Source organism: Pleuronectes platessa, chromosome 11, assembly GCF_947347685.1.
Source record: "Pleuronectes platessa chromosome 11, fPlePla1.1, whole genome shotgun sequence".
In the NCBI taxonomy this organism is placed as follows: domain Eukaryota; kingdom Metazoa; phylum Chordata; class Actinopteri; order Pleuronectiformes; family Pleuronectidae; genus Pleuronectes; species Pleuronectes platessa.
In genome coordinates this window covers 7716082-7735473 of record NC_070636.1, presented here as the reverse complement: position 1 = coordinate 7735473, position 19392 = coordinate 7716082, and the positions used below count along the sequence as shown (strand labels likewise).

At 43.5% G+C, this 19392-nt stretch overlaps 1 protein-coding gene across 1 annotated transcript; it reads right to left on the bottom strand.

Annotated features, from left to right (window-relative positions):
• Positions 1–4496: 4496 nt before the first annotated feature.
• Positions 4497–15010, bottom strand: lbh (LBH regulator of WNT signaling pathway). The gene is made up of 3 exons (XM_053434959.1): positions 14751–15010; positions 9285–9387; positions 4497–6372 (listed from the first exon to the last, which is right to left on the bottom strand). The coding sequence occupies exons 1-3, from the start codon at positions 14777–14779 to the stop codon at positions 6142–6144; spliced, it is 363 nt and encodes a 120-aa protein (XP_053290934.1). The 5' UTR covers positions 14780–15010; the 3' UTR covers positions 4497–6141.
• Positions 15011–19392: the final 4382 nt, after the last annotated feature.

Genomic DNA, 19392 nt, shown 5'->3' with positions numbered 1-19392 from the left:
ACAGGAGGTCGGCCAAGCTAAATTCAAGTGAACGCTCAGATCCAATTAGCAGATAAATGCAGAGACCAGCGAGGTTAATTCTCGCTGGACATGCCGTTCCACTTATGTAAGCCCACGAGGGAGACAGTGACTTTTTTCGGGCATTGTTTTGGTTTATTTTGAGACTATTTATAGCTCCTTAACAAGGCTTTATTGAGAAAAGAACTCATCCAGTTTGCTTTTTTAAACATTCTTGGCTCTCATGACATGAACTCGAGCTCTTTCTCTCGAACATTCAAAAAGGGCCACGGATGATTTCACTTGTCTTTCAGTGAAGTTCCTTCTCACACTGACAGCACATCTCACCCTTGCACTTGACACCTGACAGCACCTGACATTCCTGTCTTGTTTTTATTTTTTACGGGAGCTGGTTTTGCATCCGTTATCCTCCGTCTGTGTGTTTCCGATCCTGTCTCCCCTTCTTTCTCCTTTTCCAGCCCCGGTCTCGAGGCAATAAGGATTACAGTTGCGGGGCCATAAAATGGCTATTTATACCAAAAACGGAGGAGCGGCCGCCTGTGGCTTTGCACATTAACACACAAAAACTACAGTACGAGGCAGATGGCAGCAGACGTGTATTGATCGAAGCTTTAAAGAGTTGGAGGATGAGATGGATACGTAGCTGGAGATCACCATGTTAAATACAGAACGAATCCCAGGGTGATCAGACTCATCCATTGAAATATGTGCAGTTGCATTATGTCCTCGAAGGCCTGTGTGTAGATTTGCAGTTTGGCATTCAGGGTGTGCCTGGGTCTGATTAACTGTGAAGTTGAGAAGGCTTTGTTGTGAATAGAAATCATATCTGCTCAACTGTTGCTGGATCTCACGTGGCGCTGTGAGGACCAAAAAACGATTTGTCTCAGACTTCTGGAGCTTTGACGCAATCCGTGTTGTTCTTGATGTCATTCGGAAAGTACAGTAGTCCTGAGTTGTAACATTTTTATGAGGGCATCATAACACCAAGCAGGTTCCCAAGTGTCATTTGTGCCGTGGCTGCATTTTACCTTATCTCCCTACGTCTTATCTACATTGGCCACCGAGGGAGACATCCAGTCTGGGATCTGTGATTTACCCACGTTCCCCCATAGGTGTTCTCTACCTCTTCCACATCCTTCTTTTTCCCTTCCCCTGACTCCTTCACCTTCTAATCCTCCCTGTTGTGTGCTTCTCAGCGTATCTTATTCTAGCTCTTCTCCTGTTGACAGTGCCAGATATGTGTCTACGCTCAGTGGGCCGTCTCCAGACAGGTTATAAATAACCAGCAGAGCTTTTTTGCTCCATGTCCTGAGAGCTCTGCTTTCTTCTCACACTTGAGGAACCATGGGAAAAGAATCTTTCCCTTACGCACACGGCGCTCATAATAACAGACACGGTTATACATGAGACCTCAGAGCGCATGCGGCCTGTTTGCACACTTTGCACAAACACACAGATGCGGTTTTGCATGCACACACAGGATAAACCTTTGTGGCGGCTTACACAATAAGGTTGCAGCACTAAAATAGCAAGGTTATAGGAACAAGGGCAGTGTTTATGATCAAATGTTAACTTAGATTACATAACCTGCTCTGTGGGAATGCAGAGTACATGTCTCCTGTCATGTAAGTATGGGAAACTCGCTGAAACAACAGAGCGGGATAAAAGTCTGGGACAGCGAAAAATAGAAAGAACAAGAAAACAAGGGTATTGGAGAGAAGGGTAAAAAAAAAAATAAAAACGGCAAAGGAGTGGAAAAAGAGTTCAGAGGATAAGCATTATTTTTCTCCTCCTGACACTTTAGACATGAGGGGGAGTGGGGGAGGGGGTTATGTTATGGCACATGGAGGGGTTGGTGTGAGTTTATGTGTGGAGGAGTGACAGTGAAACAGTGTTAATGTGGACTATAGTTGGGAGTCGGGGAGAATTCAGGGGTTGGCAGGTCAGACTCCGCTGACACACTGGGATCAGCGATGGGATTGTTTCCATCGGAAAGAATTCCAAGAATGAGCGAGAAGAGCTATCAGTGACTTCACTCAGAGGAGCCTAACAACGGTTTTAATACATCGCAGGCGCGCACGCTCTCAGAGATACGGTGCCAACAATGGTGTGCCAGACACTCTCCTTGTTCCCGTATGTCACAGAGAACCCAGAGCTCCCTGTCCAGGCCAGTTGCAGAATGAACGCTGTCACATGGGACCACCAGGCTGTTAATGAGCAGCTTTACAGTAAAAAGACTTTTACACAAGAGATAAAGTGGTTCAAATCTATACTGACATCAACAACAATGGGGCACATCCACATGGGAGTGCATGAGTTAATTCTCGGAAAAACTTGATGTCCAATCCAGAATGTTTTCTTGTAACGTGAAACAGCCATGAATAAATAAGCTATCAAGTTTAAACTCGGGGGAGAAAACGTCTGTGGGAGTTATTTATTTAGATTGTAATGGAGTAGTTTGGGGAGATATGCTTATTCATGCTCCTGCCGAGAGCTGCATAAAAAGATTGATAGCGCTCCTCGGCCCGGAAAATATGACGTTTGAGCCAATAGATGGTCAGTCTAGATTATCTTATCAGTTTTTCAGAGTTGAAATGCTAATGATGAGTTTTATATGTGTTGATAGGAACATATTTTGCCTGATGTTGTCTCAAGTTAGAACCCTGGTCTTTGGCTTCAGCTGGACAATATCATGTAAGCATGAGTGTTCAAGTTCTTGGCAGACAAGAAAATATGATCATCTTTCCAAATAGTCTATATATAACTTCTTTTAAATAAGAAAAACTGAGCTAATCTGCCCTGTCAGGACTCTGCGGCTGTGCTGTGATCAGATTATGTTGACATCGGCACGGCAACATATGCAAACAAACCAACAAGTCATTGAGATTCAAAATGCTGATATCTGACTTCATACTTTTTCAACTTTGAAACATATAAAAAGCTTAAATTATAAATTGTGAGAACATCATGAATGAAGATTTTAAGTTAAATAGGTTCTTTAAAGTTAGATCTTTATTGGTTTTAACTACCAGCATCTCAAAGATGGTGCTAAAGTTTAAAACAAGATTATTTTATGACCGTTATACATTGAACTCCTGTGAACCCGAGTTAATTAAGTGAGTTTCTGGGTGAAGAAGAGGAACTAAACATAAGAGCCTCTCGAAATGTATAAAAGCAAAGGAAAGATGCTCCGGGGCTTCCTCCGATATCTTCTAAAGCCTCCGAAAGACAGGACTTTTCTTTATTAATGCCGAAGCATATTGCTTTCTCCAGCAATATCTGAAAGACGGCACAGGTTCAGAGGTTACCGGCTGATGTCACATGCTTGAGAAGGTGGACGCAGGGTCGGCCGCACTCTCAAGGGGCCGCGCTCTGTCCTTCCCTAACTTCTGATGACTTCTTCTTTCCGTGATCTCATGGCATTTTCCACTGAGATCAAGGAACAGTCATAAAGAAAAGGGACAGAGGACATTTCGATTTCTGGCCCAGAACTAAAGCCACTACATCCACACGCTCACAGCCGCTGAGCGCTCTTCAACCACAAGCCTGGGGGGTATTAATAACTCTTTATACAACTTCTTTTTCTTCAGGAAAGAGGAAGCAGAGTAGAATGTCAGTTCATTGTTCTCTTTCCAGGAAGCGACTTTAAGTCCCCTGACAGTTTCACCTTGGCCAATCCTTTAGGCCCCTGAGGTCCATACCGCAGCAGCTCTGATGGACTGTTCCCGGTACTGAGCAATCAAACTTGACCCGCCGGGTCGCTAATACAGAACGTAGCAGCAAATCACCTCAGACGTTTCCATTGTAACCGTGATCAGAAAGCTTTCTGTTTATTCCTGTAAAGTCCCCCAGTTCCCCATTAGAGCTGTTCCACTCAACCACATTTTATTAGTCCTGCATCATTGTGGTGAGTGTTTATGGGCAGAGCGTGAGGAGCTGCTTCCACAGGCTTCTATTCCACACACTATCCCTAATACTTGTGTATTTGTAAAGCTGAAAGATTGCTGGGTCAAACCAGTGTTCTCTCTCTATATATATATATATATAACTGGTTGGCATTGTGTAATATTTTAAAAGAAGTTACGTTTCGGGGATATCAAAATAAAGCGTTAAGATTTTGTTGTTGCTAAGTGTCAGATTGTGATTCTCTGTGTGCGTGCTGAAGAGGAAGTAGCATGTGGCCTGTTCTCGCTTCTATATAAGATACGTGCATCTGCATTCGTGGAGAGATTCTGTGCAAGAGACGAGCACCGCGCAGGAAGTAATACTGCTTATTCTCTAACCGCTGCAGGCAAAGTGAGTGTGGGGGGGGGGATTCACAAAGAAAAATGAAAGCATACACAAAATGAAAAGTCTCTCGGAAACAATACTTTAAAACACACGCTGGAGGAAAACCCCCACGGGTTATAAACACTCATTTACTCCATCGTGTACCATAACAAACTGCAGGTACGCTTCAGTCAAATATTGTCACACAGTTGGATAGCAAAGTCAAATGTTTATTTACAGCCTCTGTAATTGTCACAGAGAAAAGTGGTCTAAATACAAAAAAACAAGAGAAAGATGGCGGCTAATCTCCCTGAGCTTTACAGAAACAATGTGGGACCTGTGGGTGCCGGACGAAGAGAGAGATGTTTTGTACACAGCCCTAATGCCACTCGAATGAGAAACTACAAAAAGAGAACAGGGACATAGTACATCAGTCATGCTTATACAACAGTTTGTCAGATTCACAGATCCACGTATTGACCGACAAGACTTTTCACAAACAGTTTGTTGCGTTTCTAAAAAGTGAAAACAAAAACCCCCCCACCACATTTTTAATACAGGTGAATAAAATGAAGCGAGTGAGATTTCCCACTAACAGGACCTAACTCTTTTAATACTGCGTCACATACCGTCCGCATCCTTGTTTGTGAACTTCGTCCTACAGTGTGAATTCCCCCCGTGAGCTGAACCTCACAACGTTACACATATAGCGGTTTAAAAAAAAAGGAAATAAAGAAACAGGAAGATCAGGAAAGTGAAAGTTTCTATTCAGATGCGTTCAGCTCAGAGCGATGCTGAGAACAAAAAACTAACAACAAAAAAGGCCTCAGGGGAACGAGTATTTACACATCCTTCATCGGGGCTGTACATTTAAATCTCCCCTCGTGGTTAGCCAGCCCTCGCCCTCTGGACAAGCTGCTTACGTCACATTATCTTTGCTTTGCCATTGACCTGCAGCTTGTCTCATGACTACAGGAAGCCAACGTGATGACGACCGTTGCTTGACTGTGTCCTAATTTAATTTATGACTTAAGTATTCATAACTGTTTTTTCCTCCCCCTCTTTAACTCTCACCTAATTCATTAGATATGATTAAATCTTGCCTTTTTTAAACTGTAAATGCTGGCCAGAAATTGATATATTCAAGCTAAACAAATCCTGTGATGGGGAAAAAAAAAAAAAAAAATCCAAGTAACATTTTGCACAAAATACCCCACAAAGGCAAATCACCAAACTTCTCCTCAGAAACAAAACAAATCTATGGACAGCTGCGGCGATCACAATAATCATATCAATCCAGAAACCGAAACAGTGAGCTGTAGACAGTAATCCCACACGGGTACCACAATTGGTTCTGTATGCAAGTAAAAGTCTCTGGGGTCATGACGCCGGACATTTTGGAGTAAGGTACAGAGCGGTAGTGCCCCCCCCCCCCCCCCGCAGCATAAGACCTGTCCGTGAGGCACTGAGCTGCCGCCGTCACACGGGACATCCGTTCTGGGCCGAGACACACACACAGTGGTAGGGAGGCATGGTAGAAAGTGGGTGTTTGCTAGAGAGGTGTGTGTGTGTGTGTGTGTGTGCGTGTGTGTTCTTTTCAAGTCAGTTTGGGTGCGTTTGAGTCCAGGAGGATAAATTATTGTGAGAATGTGTGTGGGTTTGTGTTGCCTTGTCTTGTCTTGCAGGAGTGATGCTTTGGTGTCGAGGGCGGCGAGATGGCATCACGAGACACTGCCCGTGCGTCCGCCAGGTGTCAGTCTGCCGAGTGCTGAGGTGAAGTGTAACCAGTGTGTGACAGGGAGAGTGGACCAGAAAGAAACAGAACGGGGGAGCGTGGGTGCCTCAGCGCGGCCTCTAGTGCTGAGAATTCTGCGTGGCCTGTCCATTTTGAATGCCGCCATTATTGTGTTCCTCCTCCTCCTCTTCATCCTCCTCCTCTTCCTCCTCGCCACTGATGAGGAACTCCTCCGGTGGCCAGCGAAGCTCTCCGCTCTCGACCTCTCCCTCTGTCGGCTCAACCACGATGGACGGCAGGCGATCTTTGAGCTTGCAGCAGCGGTCGAAGTCTGAGGGGTCGGGGAATATCTGAAGGAGAGACGAGGGTGAAACGCCAGTTAAGAATCTTTCATTGACACAAACAGGGGCTTACTACAAAAAAATACACCGCACTGGGACCAGTTACATCAGAGGCCGTCTAGCGAGATCCCACGGTAAAGTCTGCATCATGTATAATCGAAATACTCTGCGAGGCATCGGGCCAAGCAGCTTGTAGCTGCTTATAAACTCATTCAGTACCACGTCAGCCACTACTCAGAAGATTATACAAGCGTGTAATCATAGCATTACGAATGGGTAAGGTGAAACCAGACAAAAGGTGAAAGGTTTGCTGGGACATGATGTGTATGAAAAGAATATCCATCCAAATTACATGTTAAGGTTGAAGGCTTTATAGTCCTGTGAAAAAGGTGTCAGAGAAAAACAAAACTGGTTATGGAAAGAACACGGAGGCACGGGCGAATCCAGACTGCTCCGGCTGCTTATAGGAATGCAGGGTGCCACTCTCCAATATTTTAAATCGAAGCTGAAGGGCATGAGAGATATTCTGACAAGAGCGATTACATGCACTCCCTATTCTGGCAAGATCGGACATCTACCTCCGATTTTCTGTGTTCTCAGAAACCAGAGAAATGGCCCAGAGGGGGGAAGAAAGAGAAAAAGAAAAATTCGCCTGCCACTCCTGGTCCAAGAACAGCATTTTTTTCCTTTGCTGTTGTTTGGATAAAGTGGACGAATATTTTTAGACCTGAATATTTCTCTCCAAGACATTGGCGGAGGGAGTATGGGGGCCGGCAATGTCACCGTCTGGGCTAAGAGCCAAATGGAAAGAAAGCATTAGATGAGGCAGGAGAGAGACAGAGACAATAAAGAGATAAAGGGGATCCAGCTGTGAGGAAGATGAGATCGGAGGAGGAAGAAAAAAATAATAAAAAGACCAAAAGCTTTAAATATCCCTGGAGAATTTGGGAATTTGTTGGGTTCTGAAAGTACGTAGGGGACGATCGCTTGCTTTATAAATGAGCTGGTGTGCGATTATGTGTATGAACATGCCCGTGTTCATGTCTAATGCCTGCGTGTATCAACGCCTGCGAGGCCAAACCTCACTGTGCGTCAGCACCAAGGGGAGGTAGGCAGCGAGGAGTGACCTTGCCTTTGGACCCTCAGCTCACACATGTCATAACTTGTTTCACTTCCAGTGGCAGGAAGCAAAGACACATCATCATCCAGGCACAATGCCGGCTATTTCAGGATCTTCTGGGGTGTGTGTGTTCACGTTGGGAGGGGATGGACGCACACTATACGCCTGAATCATGACATTGCTCATTGAGATGATAAAAGGAAACTCGTTACTCCTTCTTTTCCACTTGTAGGTCACATTCATATCCAATACTATAGGTGCAGCTGCAACTAAATGGTCACACAATTTGTGTCAAAGCCCCGGGCACCCATCATGGAGAGAGTGACAGTGCTTCCTACAGTGAATCTCTGAGCTATGGCCGGGACCTTAGGCGATAAAAAAAAACTAAAGTGGGGGAGTGGCGATGGAAGAGTGGAAGAGCGGCACATTGGCACCCTGCACGTCTTCCGCTCCGCCCTCCTTCTCATCCTCAGACACTCTCACAGCTGGGGTGTGAACTGGGAGAGGAAGCCGGCCTTTTCCTTTTGGGTCAGTCTACATCCTCTCAGAATCGACGTCTGCATACAGCACGGCATCGGCGGGTCATTGTAACGGTTTGTACGATCAATGCAGCTTTCAGACAAATGATTGAATTGTGTCTTCATCTTGTATGAATCGATTCAACCCTCAGCAGAAAACGACCTCTTTGTCCTGTGGGTTGTGAAAGGCCCAGCAGGTGGCCCATTTACCTCAGAATAATTCAGCACCCGTGACCATAAATGTGCTGTTACTTTAACCATTTTACGGCAAATGATGATGAAATTGATGAAGCTCTTTCACCCTGGGCACAAATGTGAAACTAAACTCAAGCAGCTGTGACTCTAAGTGGTTTTGTTCCCAACATGGCCGTGTTGAGCGGACAGTAAAAACAAAGCAGCAGGAAGCAACTTGTCAGGAGCACCTGACGGCTGCGTCTCTCATCCGTCTCAATCTGCACGGTTTACCATCGTGACGGGCCGCAGCTAATTGCAGACAATTTCCACTGCATCCATTTCCTCTGCATGTTTAAAATAATGAGCAACCGTGACTGTCAAAGTTTTACAAAGTTAAAAATAGGATAAATGTAAACCGCTGTATAACCTAGTTATTTTCGGTACGTTTATACACTTTAGCTTGTCCGGGGGTCTTGTACATTTATACTATAGACCGTTTATAAAAGATGGATAATGAGTCTCCACTTCTTTCAACTATTCCAAAATGAAACCAAAAAATAAAACACAGCCATCTTGTGTATTTGGAGCCAGAGTATGCATAGTAGTGTTTTGGGGACTGAGCCACCGTAGCCCACCAATCATCAGTCAGTCACAGCTGTCAATCATTATGTTTTTATATATTAATAGTATCAAATAACTGAAACACAAGTTGTCTGAAGTTTTTTTAAAATGGAAAAACTGACAGAGAAACCTTAGAGAACTTTTTCACATATATTTAGACTTTATAGTTTGGTCCCTGTCCCATCCAATAACATGGAGGCAGGATTAAGGACAGATACAGCATCCAGCCACCAGGGGACAATCAAGATGCTTTGGCTCCACTTCAGGGGAGCAGTCATGTCATCCATCTTTATATACAGTGTTATGATATTTCCACTATCTCCAGTCCAGTTCTCCATAATGTATGGATGAAGACAGACAAAATGTCCATGATAAACGTTTACATTTGTATAAAAATGCAAGGGTAGGGAAATGGGGCCCGAGGCAGCGTTTCACTATCATGCGTGTCTGTGCTTGTGTGTTGACGTGCATGTGAGTGTGTCCTATACCTGGAAGGAGAGTCTGTCCTTGCTGGGGCTGAGCCTCATGTCCTCCATGGGGGTGGTGTTGATCATCACCTCAGTCATATCTCGGCTGGGCACAAACACTGGGCTGCAGGGGGGGGAAGAGGAGGAAGAGGAGGAGTTATGAGTACAGATACAATGAAGATGGAACATATTCAAGTGCCCAATTAAAACCTTCCAATTTGCATAATAGCAGTCCCCATTGGTTTTGTACTAGGCGAGTCCATTTGTATATGGAGATGCCAAGCGACTCTTAAAAAGAAAAATTATTAAAACTGATCAGTGAACATATTTAAAATACCACCACACATAGGACATTAAAGATTCGTACATGTACACAAGTGACTTTGGTTCCCTGCACTTGTGATAGTTTTGTTAATAACATTCCACACACCTTGACCACAACACACGGAGCATTCATTCCACGTTCGGCCGTGTTAATGCACTGCAAAGCTGCACGGCTCACGATGCGGCTTGCGTCAGGTGACCGTTTCTAAACACAGGATGATGTGCTCTTGCACTAGCAAACAGAGAACAGTCATTGTGAGAGTGTGCTAGGGGCGAGCTGTGGTTTGCACTCAGTTCCACCGAAGCCCGGTCAAACTTTTCCATTTGAGATCAAAGTAACACGAGGCTGTTTATCCACGTTTCCCCTGCATCCACTTTCCACTCTGCAGCTTTGTTGCAGCAAAGATTTTCTTTTGAAACTGACGTGACGCGGGTCCCATGACGGACACGGCCGCCGACTTGAGACAAGATGCTGGGCGGCCTTCTCACGCTCTCTATTTAAAGCCCCGAGCCCTGTGGTCAGTGGCCGCAGGCTTGTGGTTTGTGTGGTCACTGGATAAATGGGACAAAGGAAAGCGAACACAATAAGAAGCTCACTCTCATCCAACACATTATCTGATCCAGTGGACTTGTTTTTCGGGGGGGGGGGGGAAGATGTGTGTGGGCTTTGACCTACAAAACGAAAATGTCACCACGTAGCAGTAAAAAATGATTCCATGGTAGTGACTCAAACATTGTTTTTAGATAAGGAGCGATTATGTAAATTGAATCTCTTGTGCTTTGATGTCCATTAGACAAGAGAAGAAGAAGACACAAACAGAAGCTCCTTCAAAAACAAACAGTAAAAGCTAAAAATACTCTTCATCAAGGAGCTTATGGGGAATTCCTCGGTAAAGCCCAGCTCTGTCTTTCTGTTTCCATTCATGACTCAACTCAGTATACCAAGAATACTTTAAAAAAATCCTTCATCTCCATGTTTATCGACACATGAATTATTGTATTTTGGGGATATTTTTGCTGTGAGAATCCACGGAGTTCAACTTAAATTCTGGCAGATGTTGGACAAATATAAACTCCTTCTCAGGAATTTAAAATCTCATTAATAGCAAATCACAAAGGTTTTTTTCTGCTACGGCCTTTACTTGGTCTGATAAAGCTAATGGTAACTTTTATGGTTTTCTAACTGCGCCAGACAATTTTTTTTAAAAATCAAAACATTATGTAAATGTCACGTGTCTGGTTTCAAACACAGATTCTGTCAATTAAACAATTCCAGATGAGTTCTGGGACTTTTTGACCCTCCACATTGTCAATTTATAATCTTTTTAAAGTCTGTAAAATAAAGTTAATTATGTTTTCAGGTTAATATCTATGGTTACAACATAACCTAGCTATATGTTCACACACATCTTTGTTTTTGTCGTCTTAGATGCAGAATTAACAATGCCATCAATTATTAAATCACTAAATTCTCACATAAACACACACACCTTGTAGCTCTCACAAGGAAACACTGACAACATAGCTGGGTGTCAGGTGGATCTAAAAATGTGGCCTAATCACCGTATATTATCCTTTACTGCACTTCAGCCAGTCCGCTCAGCCAAAACAATAGCTGGATATCCAAAAATATACATTAAAAAAAAAGTAGCTTGATGGATTCGCAAGGTTTAACATGGAAAAAAATAATGTGAGTCAGGCATGCAAAACGCAGCAGAGGAGGGGACGGAGGGATGAGCCGTGACAGTGAAGACCTGTGCCGACGGAGGGAGGGAGCGAAGGGAAATAAAGATAAACACTCGGGCCTTGTCATATTTCTGTTCGGGGATCGTATAAACATCCTGCTCGGCTAAGAATAACAGAACATCGGCCTAATAAAACATAAAGGGGCACAATGAGGAGGAAGTGGGGCTGCACAAGTAACGAGTCGACCTGGGAGGAAACAAACACACACCGACTCCAGTCATATCTGTTACGGCTTCAAGTGTCGAGCTGGGCTGAGCGTGTCCCTCTGTCTCCCAGAGTGGAGCGACTCACAGAGACGGCATGTTAAGTGTTCTGCAAGTAACCAATCTGTGAAAGTAGGAAACAGCTAGCTAACCAGCATCTTTGGCACATTTGTTATGGTCTCACCGGATGGGATGATTCCTAAGCTGCTCGTTATACACTGCACTTAAAATGTCCAGACTGAAGTCACAAATCTTAGGGACAAATGTCCCTCGTTTGATATATAGGCTGGTGTGGCCACTGACAGTAAACCCCCTCACCTGTTGACCCAGTCAGCATAAGGCATACCTGCATCAGTCCTGCCAGCGACCTAATGCCTCGTCCATCCAGAGGACAGATGGACGCCAGGTAAGAGGAGGAGACACTCAGGTATGCGTCCAAAACAGGCATTGGATGGATTACAAGTCGAGAGTGGAAACTGTCGATGGTTTAGGTCATCCATGACATGTTAACCAGAATGGAACTCTGAGCAAATACGCCCGTCAAGGCCCAACAGTTCCCTAAACTCACCAGATTGTTTTATTTTGATCTGCACAAACACATATTAGTCTCCTAAACCCCGGTGTTCTCTCAGCAACCTCCCTGAATTATGATCCGAGGAAAATCAGTGGAAATGGTGAAACAAACAAACAAATGAATTCTATATTTGCACCAAAATGTAACACGTTTCTTCTTAACTGGATTCACTGGTTCCAGCTTCTTCAATGTGGATATTTGGTGATTTATTTATAGTTCTAGTAAACAGATATACATTTTCATGTCTTTCTGTTTTTAGACTATTGGTTAAACAAAACAACTAATATGGGAAAATCTTTTATGTCTTAATTAAATGGTGATGAAAAGAAATGATAAATTTCATGACAAGTTTTTACAGATCTTTAGGGAACTTTTTTTGTCAGATTATCAATACAAAACTAATCTGTCGCTGCAGCAGCTCTGAAATCTGTTTTTAGAAGCTGCGCCCGTGTGAAAGCTCAAAGATAAAATCGGTGGTGACCTTTTCAGTGCATTTTTATTATTTTTTGTATTCACCCTCTGGCGGGACAGAGGACCAGCAGGTCATGTAAATCTAAAAATAAGAATTTCTAAAGCCTTAATGATAACAAATAAAAAAAACACTTCAAAACTATCATAATAGATGTTGAAAACATAAGTTCACATTTCACAGTTGATTCATGGGATTTGTGTTGAAAACTTTTTACATCCATTTCCATTAAAAGCCATTGACATCTTTTCAAACTGATTTTCCTCAACCCTGAAGGTCACTGGGACGACAACAGAAAACGTTCTGGTTACCTGCTGTGTCACTGGTGTTTGACCCAGTGACCAGTGGAGGAGCAGATAAACAGTTAGAGAAGTCATCTCCTTCTGTTTAACAACCGCTTCACCTCAGTATATCAAACCACCAGACTCCTTAGACGTCACACTACAGCCTTGTATAGGTGGCAGCCTCATACCAACAAGACGCACCACCTGTAGAACCATCTGCTTCACCTGTCAGTCAAAATATGTATTTTATATAATCTTCCTCACTTGAGATTGACACCAGCGTCTTCCACCTGTCTCAGCAGGTTAAAGCTAGAAGGCGTGTGCTGTGCTGGAGGTGCCGACAGGATCCCGAGTGCCCCCCCCCCCCTCCCACACACACAGGAGGAATCTGCATCTTGCGTTATCAACATTGTTTCCCCCTCTGCTCTTACTACCACCATCATAAATCTCAGTCAAACAGGGGTGAAGCCGCTGACGTTTCACACCAGCACTGAGCTCTGGGGGGGTGGGGGGGGACTGAGTATGAACCCCCCCCCCCCCCAGGAGGGAGCTGGAATGAATGGGTCGTATCCAGATTCTTTTGGAATGAGCTTGTGGCTGCAGACGCGGCTCAGCGTTCGAGTGCGTAGGAGTGAGAATTACCTTACATGTCCCAGCAACTTGCAGCAAGTTTCCTATATATGATGTGGAGAGCAGAATGTATGAGAGATCATTTGTGTTGGGTGTCTTCCAGCTGCTGCTGTGTAGAGAACACGTCTTCCTCTTTCCACGGACAGACAGCGACAGTGCAGACAATGGAATATTTTAATCAAACTCGCAGCTCCCAATCAAAAACGTGCTCGGTAAGTTTCCGATCAACGCCCTCGGAACGAGACTGAAGCAACAGATGCATATTAATTTGTTCTCATTAAAATGAACATGACAAGAATGGAGAAGTTTGGCCCTGTACTCTGAGTAAGAGCAGGAGAGAGTTGGTTCCAGTAAAGAGGTCGATTGTCAACTTCCTGTTCGAGATGGCTTAAAGCCCTCTGAGGTTTTGAACACAGCTTTGTCTCAAAAATAACTCTCATATCCTCTGCACAGGCAGGAACACATCTGAAAGCACAAAGACAAACTCAGGGCTCCTGTGTCAACAACAGCAAGGAGTCACACTGTCAGAGGGGATGATGATGATAAAATGACACTGGAGTAATAGATAGGAGCAGAGTGCATCCATCCTTCTCCGATTGCAGTGCACCTGCAGCACTAAAGACCAAGGGGCTGAAAGCAGAGTATCATTCCATTCACTTGTTTAAAAAAAAGGACACAGCAAAGTCAGTGTATGTGTGTGTGTGTGTGTGTGTGTGTGTGTGTGTGTGTGTGTGTTTGTTCCACGGTTAAAAAGAAAAAGTGGAATAATGCCTCTCGCCCCTGAGGCCCCTAAATGAAGCTGTGTGACCACGGTGACCTTTCGGAATTGTTACAAACTGGAGCGTGAAAACAATTTCGTAAATATCTTAATGGAAATTAAAATTTAAAAAAAGGTGACACCCAGATCCATCCCCCCCCCTCTCCACCTCCTCTTGTTTTTTTCAGATCCATGTGTGCTGTGACATTTCCAATTTCAGGGGCAACACCCCAGAGAAAACCTCATGAAGGGAAACATGAGTGGGTGCAGCAAAACCCAAAAGAGGAGGACATCAACCGAACACACGCACGCGCACAAACACACACACTCACACCGCAACTATGTGCTGCATTGTTCTTATACCTGTCACATGCAGAGACAACACAGCTATTTGCGTGCGTCATGTATTCCACAGTGCAACAACGCACAGGGAACCGGTGCGCACACATGGGGGGTGAACTGGTGAGAGTGGAAAAAGGAGGAAAGGATGCAGAACTCACCAGTAAATCTCCGCGGAGAATACAGACATGGATTCACACCTGCTGCCAATTACAGCCGAGGACTTCTCTCTCTCTCTCTCTCTCTACTTTATTTCTTTCTTTCTTTCTTGTTCGTGTCGCTCGTCTTCTCCTCCGCTCCGACGCAAACACACAGGAACCCGCGTGCGAACAGAAAAAACACGCAGCGGCACTTCGGGGAAACAACAAACAACTGCTTTTATATGCGCGTCTGATCCGCACCACAGTTGTGTTGGGTATTTATGCGCGAGAGGCGTGCACTCGTGGAGCCGAGAGGAGACACACCTCCTCCCTGAAATCCTCAATGGCAGCTTATTATCAGGCAGGAGCCAATCGGAGCGCAGGTGGCCCTCCACCACCTCCACCTCCTCCTCCACCTCCTCCTCTTCAGGCTCGATGACGATAGCAGCGGCGGAGCCATCTCATTGGGAATGGACGAGGAGATGCAGCATGATGCTATTGATTTGGAGTCTCCAAGGCAACACAAGTGACAGCCTCACCTCCTCTTGAATGACAAAAGGAGGAGAGAGAGAGAGAGAGAGAGAGAGAGAGAGAGAGAGAGAGAGAGAGAGAGAGAGAAGGGCTCATTAACAAATATCTTTCAAGGGCAAATCAATGTCTGCATTTTAAAATAATATTATTAATAGTAATGACGATAATAACGACGATAAAGAATGGTCCCTGCTGCAGGGTTTGGATTGCGTCGATGGGCAATGTGAAACTGACCATGCGTAAAAACGCGCAGAGTATGTTCCATGAACCTCGAAGTGTCACAGTCCTGACTTCCCGTGACTTCTTTACGTGCATGTTGCGTTCAGGACCTCTGGCACAAAGTTTGACCTTCACGTTACATAAAATGCACAGTTGTTCTCCCCCCCACCGCGAGCAGTGCGCTGCGTTTGGCTCAGAGGAGGCAGGTGCTCAGAGCGCGCTCCAGCTTTAGAGGTAGCGTGCCAACAGGCCTCTGCTGCCATCGTGTGGCACTGTGAGGGTTAGTGTAGTTGACGTGCAGTCATTTCGTTTGGGTGTTGCACACATTTGTTTGTTCCTTATTCACCAGATTACTCATTAAGAAGCTCACTTTATGTTCTCCTTTGTGTGAAAAGCTATAGTGCCTTTAGATAATGTATGTTGTGATTGAATCTATGTGTGATAAATGGTTTTGTATTTATATAGCGCTTTGCTAGTCTTGACGACCACTCAAAGCTCTTTACAGTACAGTTTTACATTCACCCATTCACACACACATACATACAGTGCATCTATTCGCACTTTGTTATTCTATGGGGGGCCATTCGGGGTTCAGCATCTTGCCCAAGGACACTTTGGCATGCAGATGGGTCAGACTGGGGATCGAACCGCCGACCTTCAGGTTGGAGGACGACCACTCTACCCCTCAGCCACAGCCGCCCGACAACCCCCTATAGATATAACAATGAATTTAAATGAATCTCGTTTATTCAACTGATTTGTTTTCTCATCTTAAAACAAACTGCTTTTGTTTGCAGTAAAAATGTCACTGCTCAGGGATTTCTGGTATTTTTCTATCTCTCTTTTGATTGTGTGTACTCTAAGGTTGTAACATTGGTTGTTATGTCTTTCCTGACTATGTTCTCTTGTTGTTGTTTGTTCTGTGACTTATTCTCCCTTATGCTCTTATGTTTCTAATTTGTGTTCGGGACCCCCCGCAAAAGGAAATGATCTTAAGGGGTTTAACCCATGACAAGAAGACAAGATACTAAATCTACAGTGTATCCCATATTTCATCAGGAACAAACATCAACACTCCTCCCACTGTCTTTGTGGGGACATTATAATGCAGCTCACAGCTTCTCTGCCAGTTTGAGAATGGCCTTTGCTCCATTCTCTGGGGTGATAACAGATGGCACACATGCCCGGCAGAGAGCAAACACTGAGGAAATAAATACTTCTGAATTAGAAATGCGCCACAAAGACTTTCCATAAACCCTCTTAACCATTAGCAGCAGCCAGCCGGCAAGGAAGCGACCCAAATGTATTTCAGTTTAAATATTGTTCAAACACACAAGGCATGTTTTTGTTATATAATTTTGGAGGAGGTGTCACACTCACTAATAATGTGTCACACTCACTAATAATGTATGGCTACAGACGGGTATAAGTATAGAAACTTTGTATATTTGCTGGAATTGTTAATGTGTATATGTTCACGAAAACATGGAGTCAATTGGCTTTGAAGGCCTCAGGCAACAGTATGAAGGTTCAAGAAAGAGATGGAACAAGCTGATGGCAAATATGTTGCAACACAGTCAAACACAATTAAATAAAGTAAAAGATATTGTAAAATACTTAAAATAATATATACCATTTTTTTTCGAACTTGCAGTTTGACACAAACTACAATTTTTTTTCCAATGTGTCTTTCTGAGCTAATTGTAATTTAAAGTATAGGCTTGTTTTGATGTTGTTACTGATGTGTGTTTAGTTTTCATATTATTTTGAGATTGTCTTTCAGTCAGTGATGCTCAGGATTAAGAATCATGGTTTAAAGTGCAGGTGAAATCAACAGGATTTGGCAGCGATGTGAAAATCTTCATCGTGTTTTGGTAAAGCTTGCTAGCGTAGCATGAACTGCTGCTTCAACATATGTTAAGACACCTATAAACCTCTTCATTAATTCAAGCTGTTGTTCTGTGACCTCATCTGGTTCTGACATGTGCAGCTCTGGCTCCTCCTAACAAGAAATAACAGGAGAGAAACTCAAAGGCATTTTATTGTGAAAGATGCACACAGTGACCACAGGATGTCGCTAGTGTCTGGAGTATAACTGAATGAGACACCTGGGGCCTTTCATGAGCTGCTAGATAAACATTTACTCATTGATTATTGTGCAATGCCTGAACTAATTTAAACTACAATCATTTTATATCATAAAATATAAACTATAACTATATAAAGATTGTATAATGTGTCTATAATTGTACTGCACTGTGCACATTTTATGTAAGTTGGAGTTATTTGTTTCTTTGCTTTAACTTGATGGAATGATCCCATTTTCTTCTCAATATATCAAAACCTGATTGTGCCTTGTTTTACAATAAGAGTGAATAATATCCACTTTTCATATTCAGTCAGTCCAGATCTTCACCCTTACGTCAATAAGCTCATCGTCTAAAAATGTCCTAAAAAATGTGCCTTTGCTTCCTCAAATTCAATTCAATTCATTTCAATTCAAAAAAAGTCATTCGTCCCTGGAGGGCAATTCGAAGGCTCATAAAGTGCGTCAAGACAACAATTAAAAACAAGAAGGAAAACAACAATCAGTGCAATGTCCACAAACATTTAAAAGTGCAGTATACTAAACTTATAAAGTAAGAGTAGGCTGTAAGAAGGTAGATAAATACTGATTGATTAAAGTGATCCGAGTGCATGGAGGTGAGTAATGCAGACATACTGTAAATGATGTACAGATAAGGTGAAAGAAGAATATATGTACAGGACCAGGAAACAGCAGATGATTAAAGTATTGCAGCATATTGATAAATATATATATATATATACAGCAGATTCATATATAGAGATTGTGTACAGTTAATGTGAACATTGATAACGAAGAAGGGTCTAAAGCAGGGGTGTCCATGTTGACAGTGCGCCTCAATCAGGTAGCTTAGGGCGGGGGGCGTGGCGCCACCTAGTGTCCAAACTGAGAAGTACAATACAGTGGGCCATAGTCCATTACATTACAATTAATTTAGGTGACGCTTTTATCCAAAGGGATTTGCAATCAGTGCATTCAAGGGAAGGGGAGAGCGGGGTAATACAATTTTTTACATTTGCTCCCCTCTAGGCGAGCTAAACTGATACATCAGTAAAATGTACACATTTCCCATTAATTCAGGATGTTTTCTAGCGATGGAAATGATCAGAATGTCTTCAGGACAAAGGGCAGTGAAAATATGATTGTTTTAAAAAAAGTGGTCTTGTGGACCACTTACTTTTTCCACTTTAAAACTACCATAGTTAAAATCCTGACAGCTAGATTGACAACCACTAATATCGGACTAGTAACATAATCATGGGGATTGGTCATTTAAGCACATTTATGATTATTATGATTCATGTGATCTCTTGCACACCCTAGCTTACCTGTACATTGTTTCTCTGCGTATTCAAATGCCAGTTCACGGCACTTAACTGGAGCAAGGCCAATGGAACTGGTCAGCTAGTTGTTTCAAGTGTTTGGCAAGCTCCTCCTCCATCTCATCTGTGAATATTCTCTTTGCATCAGCTACTGCACCCCAGGCTACTGATTTTACTGTCCCTTTCTCTTTTTTCTATATGAATCTTTTGAGGGTTGTCTTATCAATATTTCTATCCCTTCCAGCTTTTCTTAAAGACTTCTTTCCTTGCATGACCTCAGCGGCTGCACTCTCCATCTCTGCGAGGGGTGTTTGGCCCCAGGTTGTCTTCCTGGTGTATAGTTTGTTGGCATGATGGCTTTTCTACAATGTTTATGACATTAAAAATAAAACTTTTAAAATTAAAAAAAAGTTTTTGAGGCGGGCCAATTTAAAATGGATGGCGGGCCGCAGATGGCCCACGGGCCGTAGTTTGGACACCCCTGGTCTAAAGTGAGGTATTGTGT

Coding starts and splice junctions, on each gene's coding strand:
- lbh (XM_053434959.1), bottom strand. CDS start 14,779: ATGTCTGTATTCTCCGCGGAGATTTACTG. Junction 9,388..14,750: donor TTCTCCGCGGAGATTTACTG/GTGAGTTCTGCA, acceptor CCCCCCCTGCAG/CCCAGTGTTTGTGCCCAGCC. Junction 6,373..9,284: donor AGGACAGACTCTCCTTCCAG/GTATAGGACACA, acceptor TCTCTCCTTCAG/ATATTCCCCGACCCCTCAGA.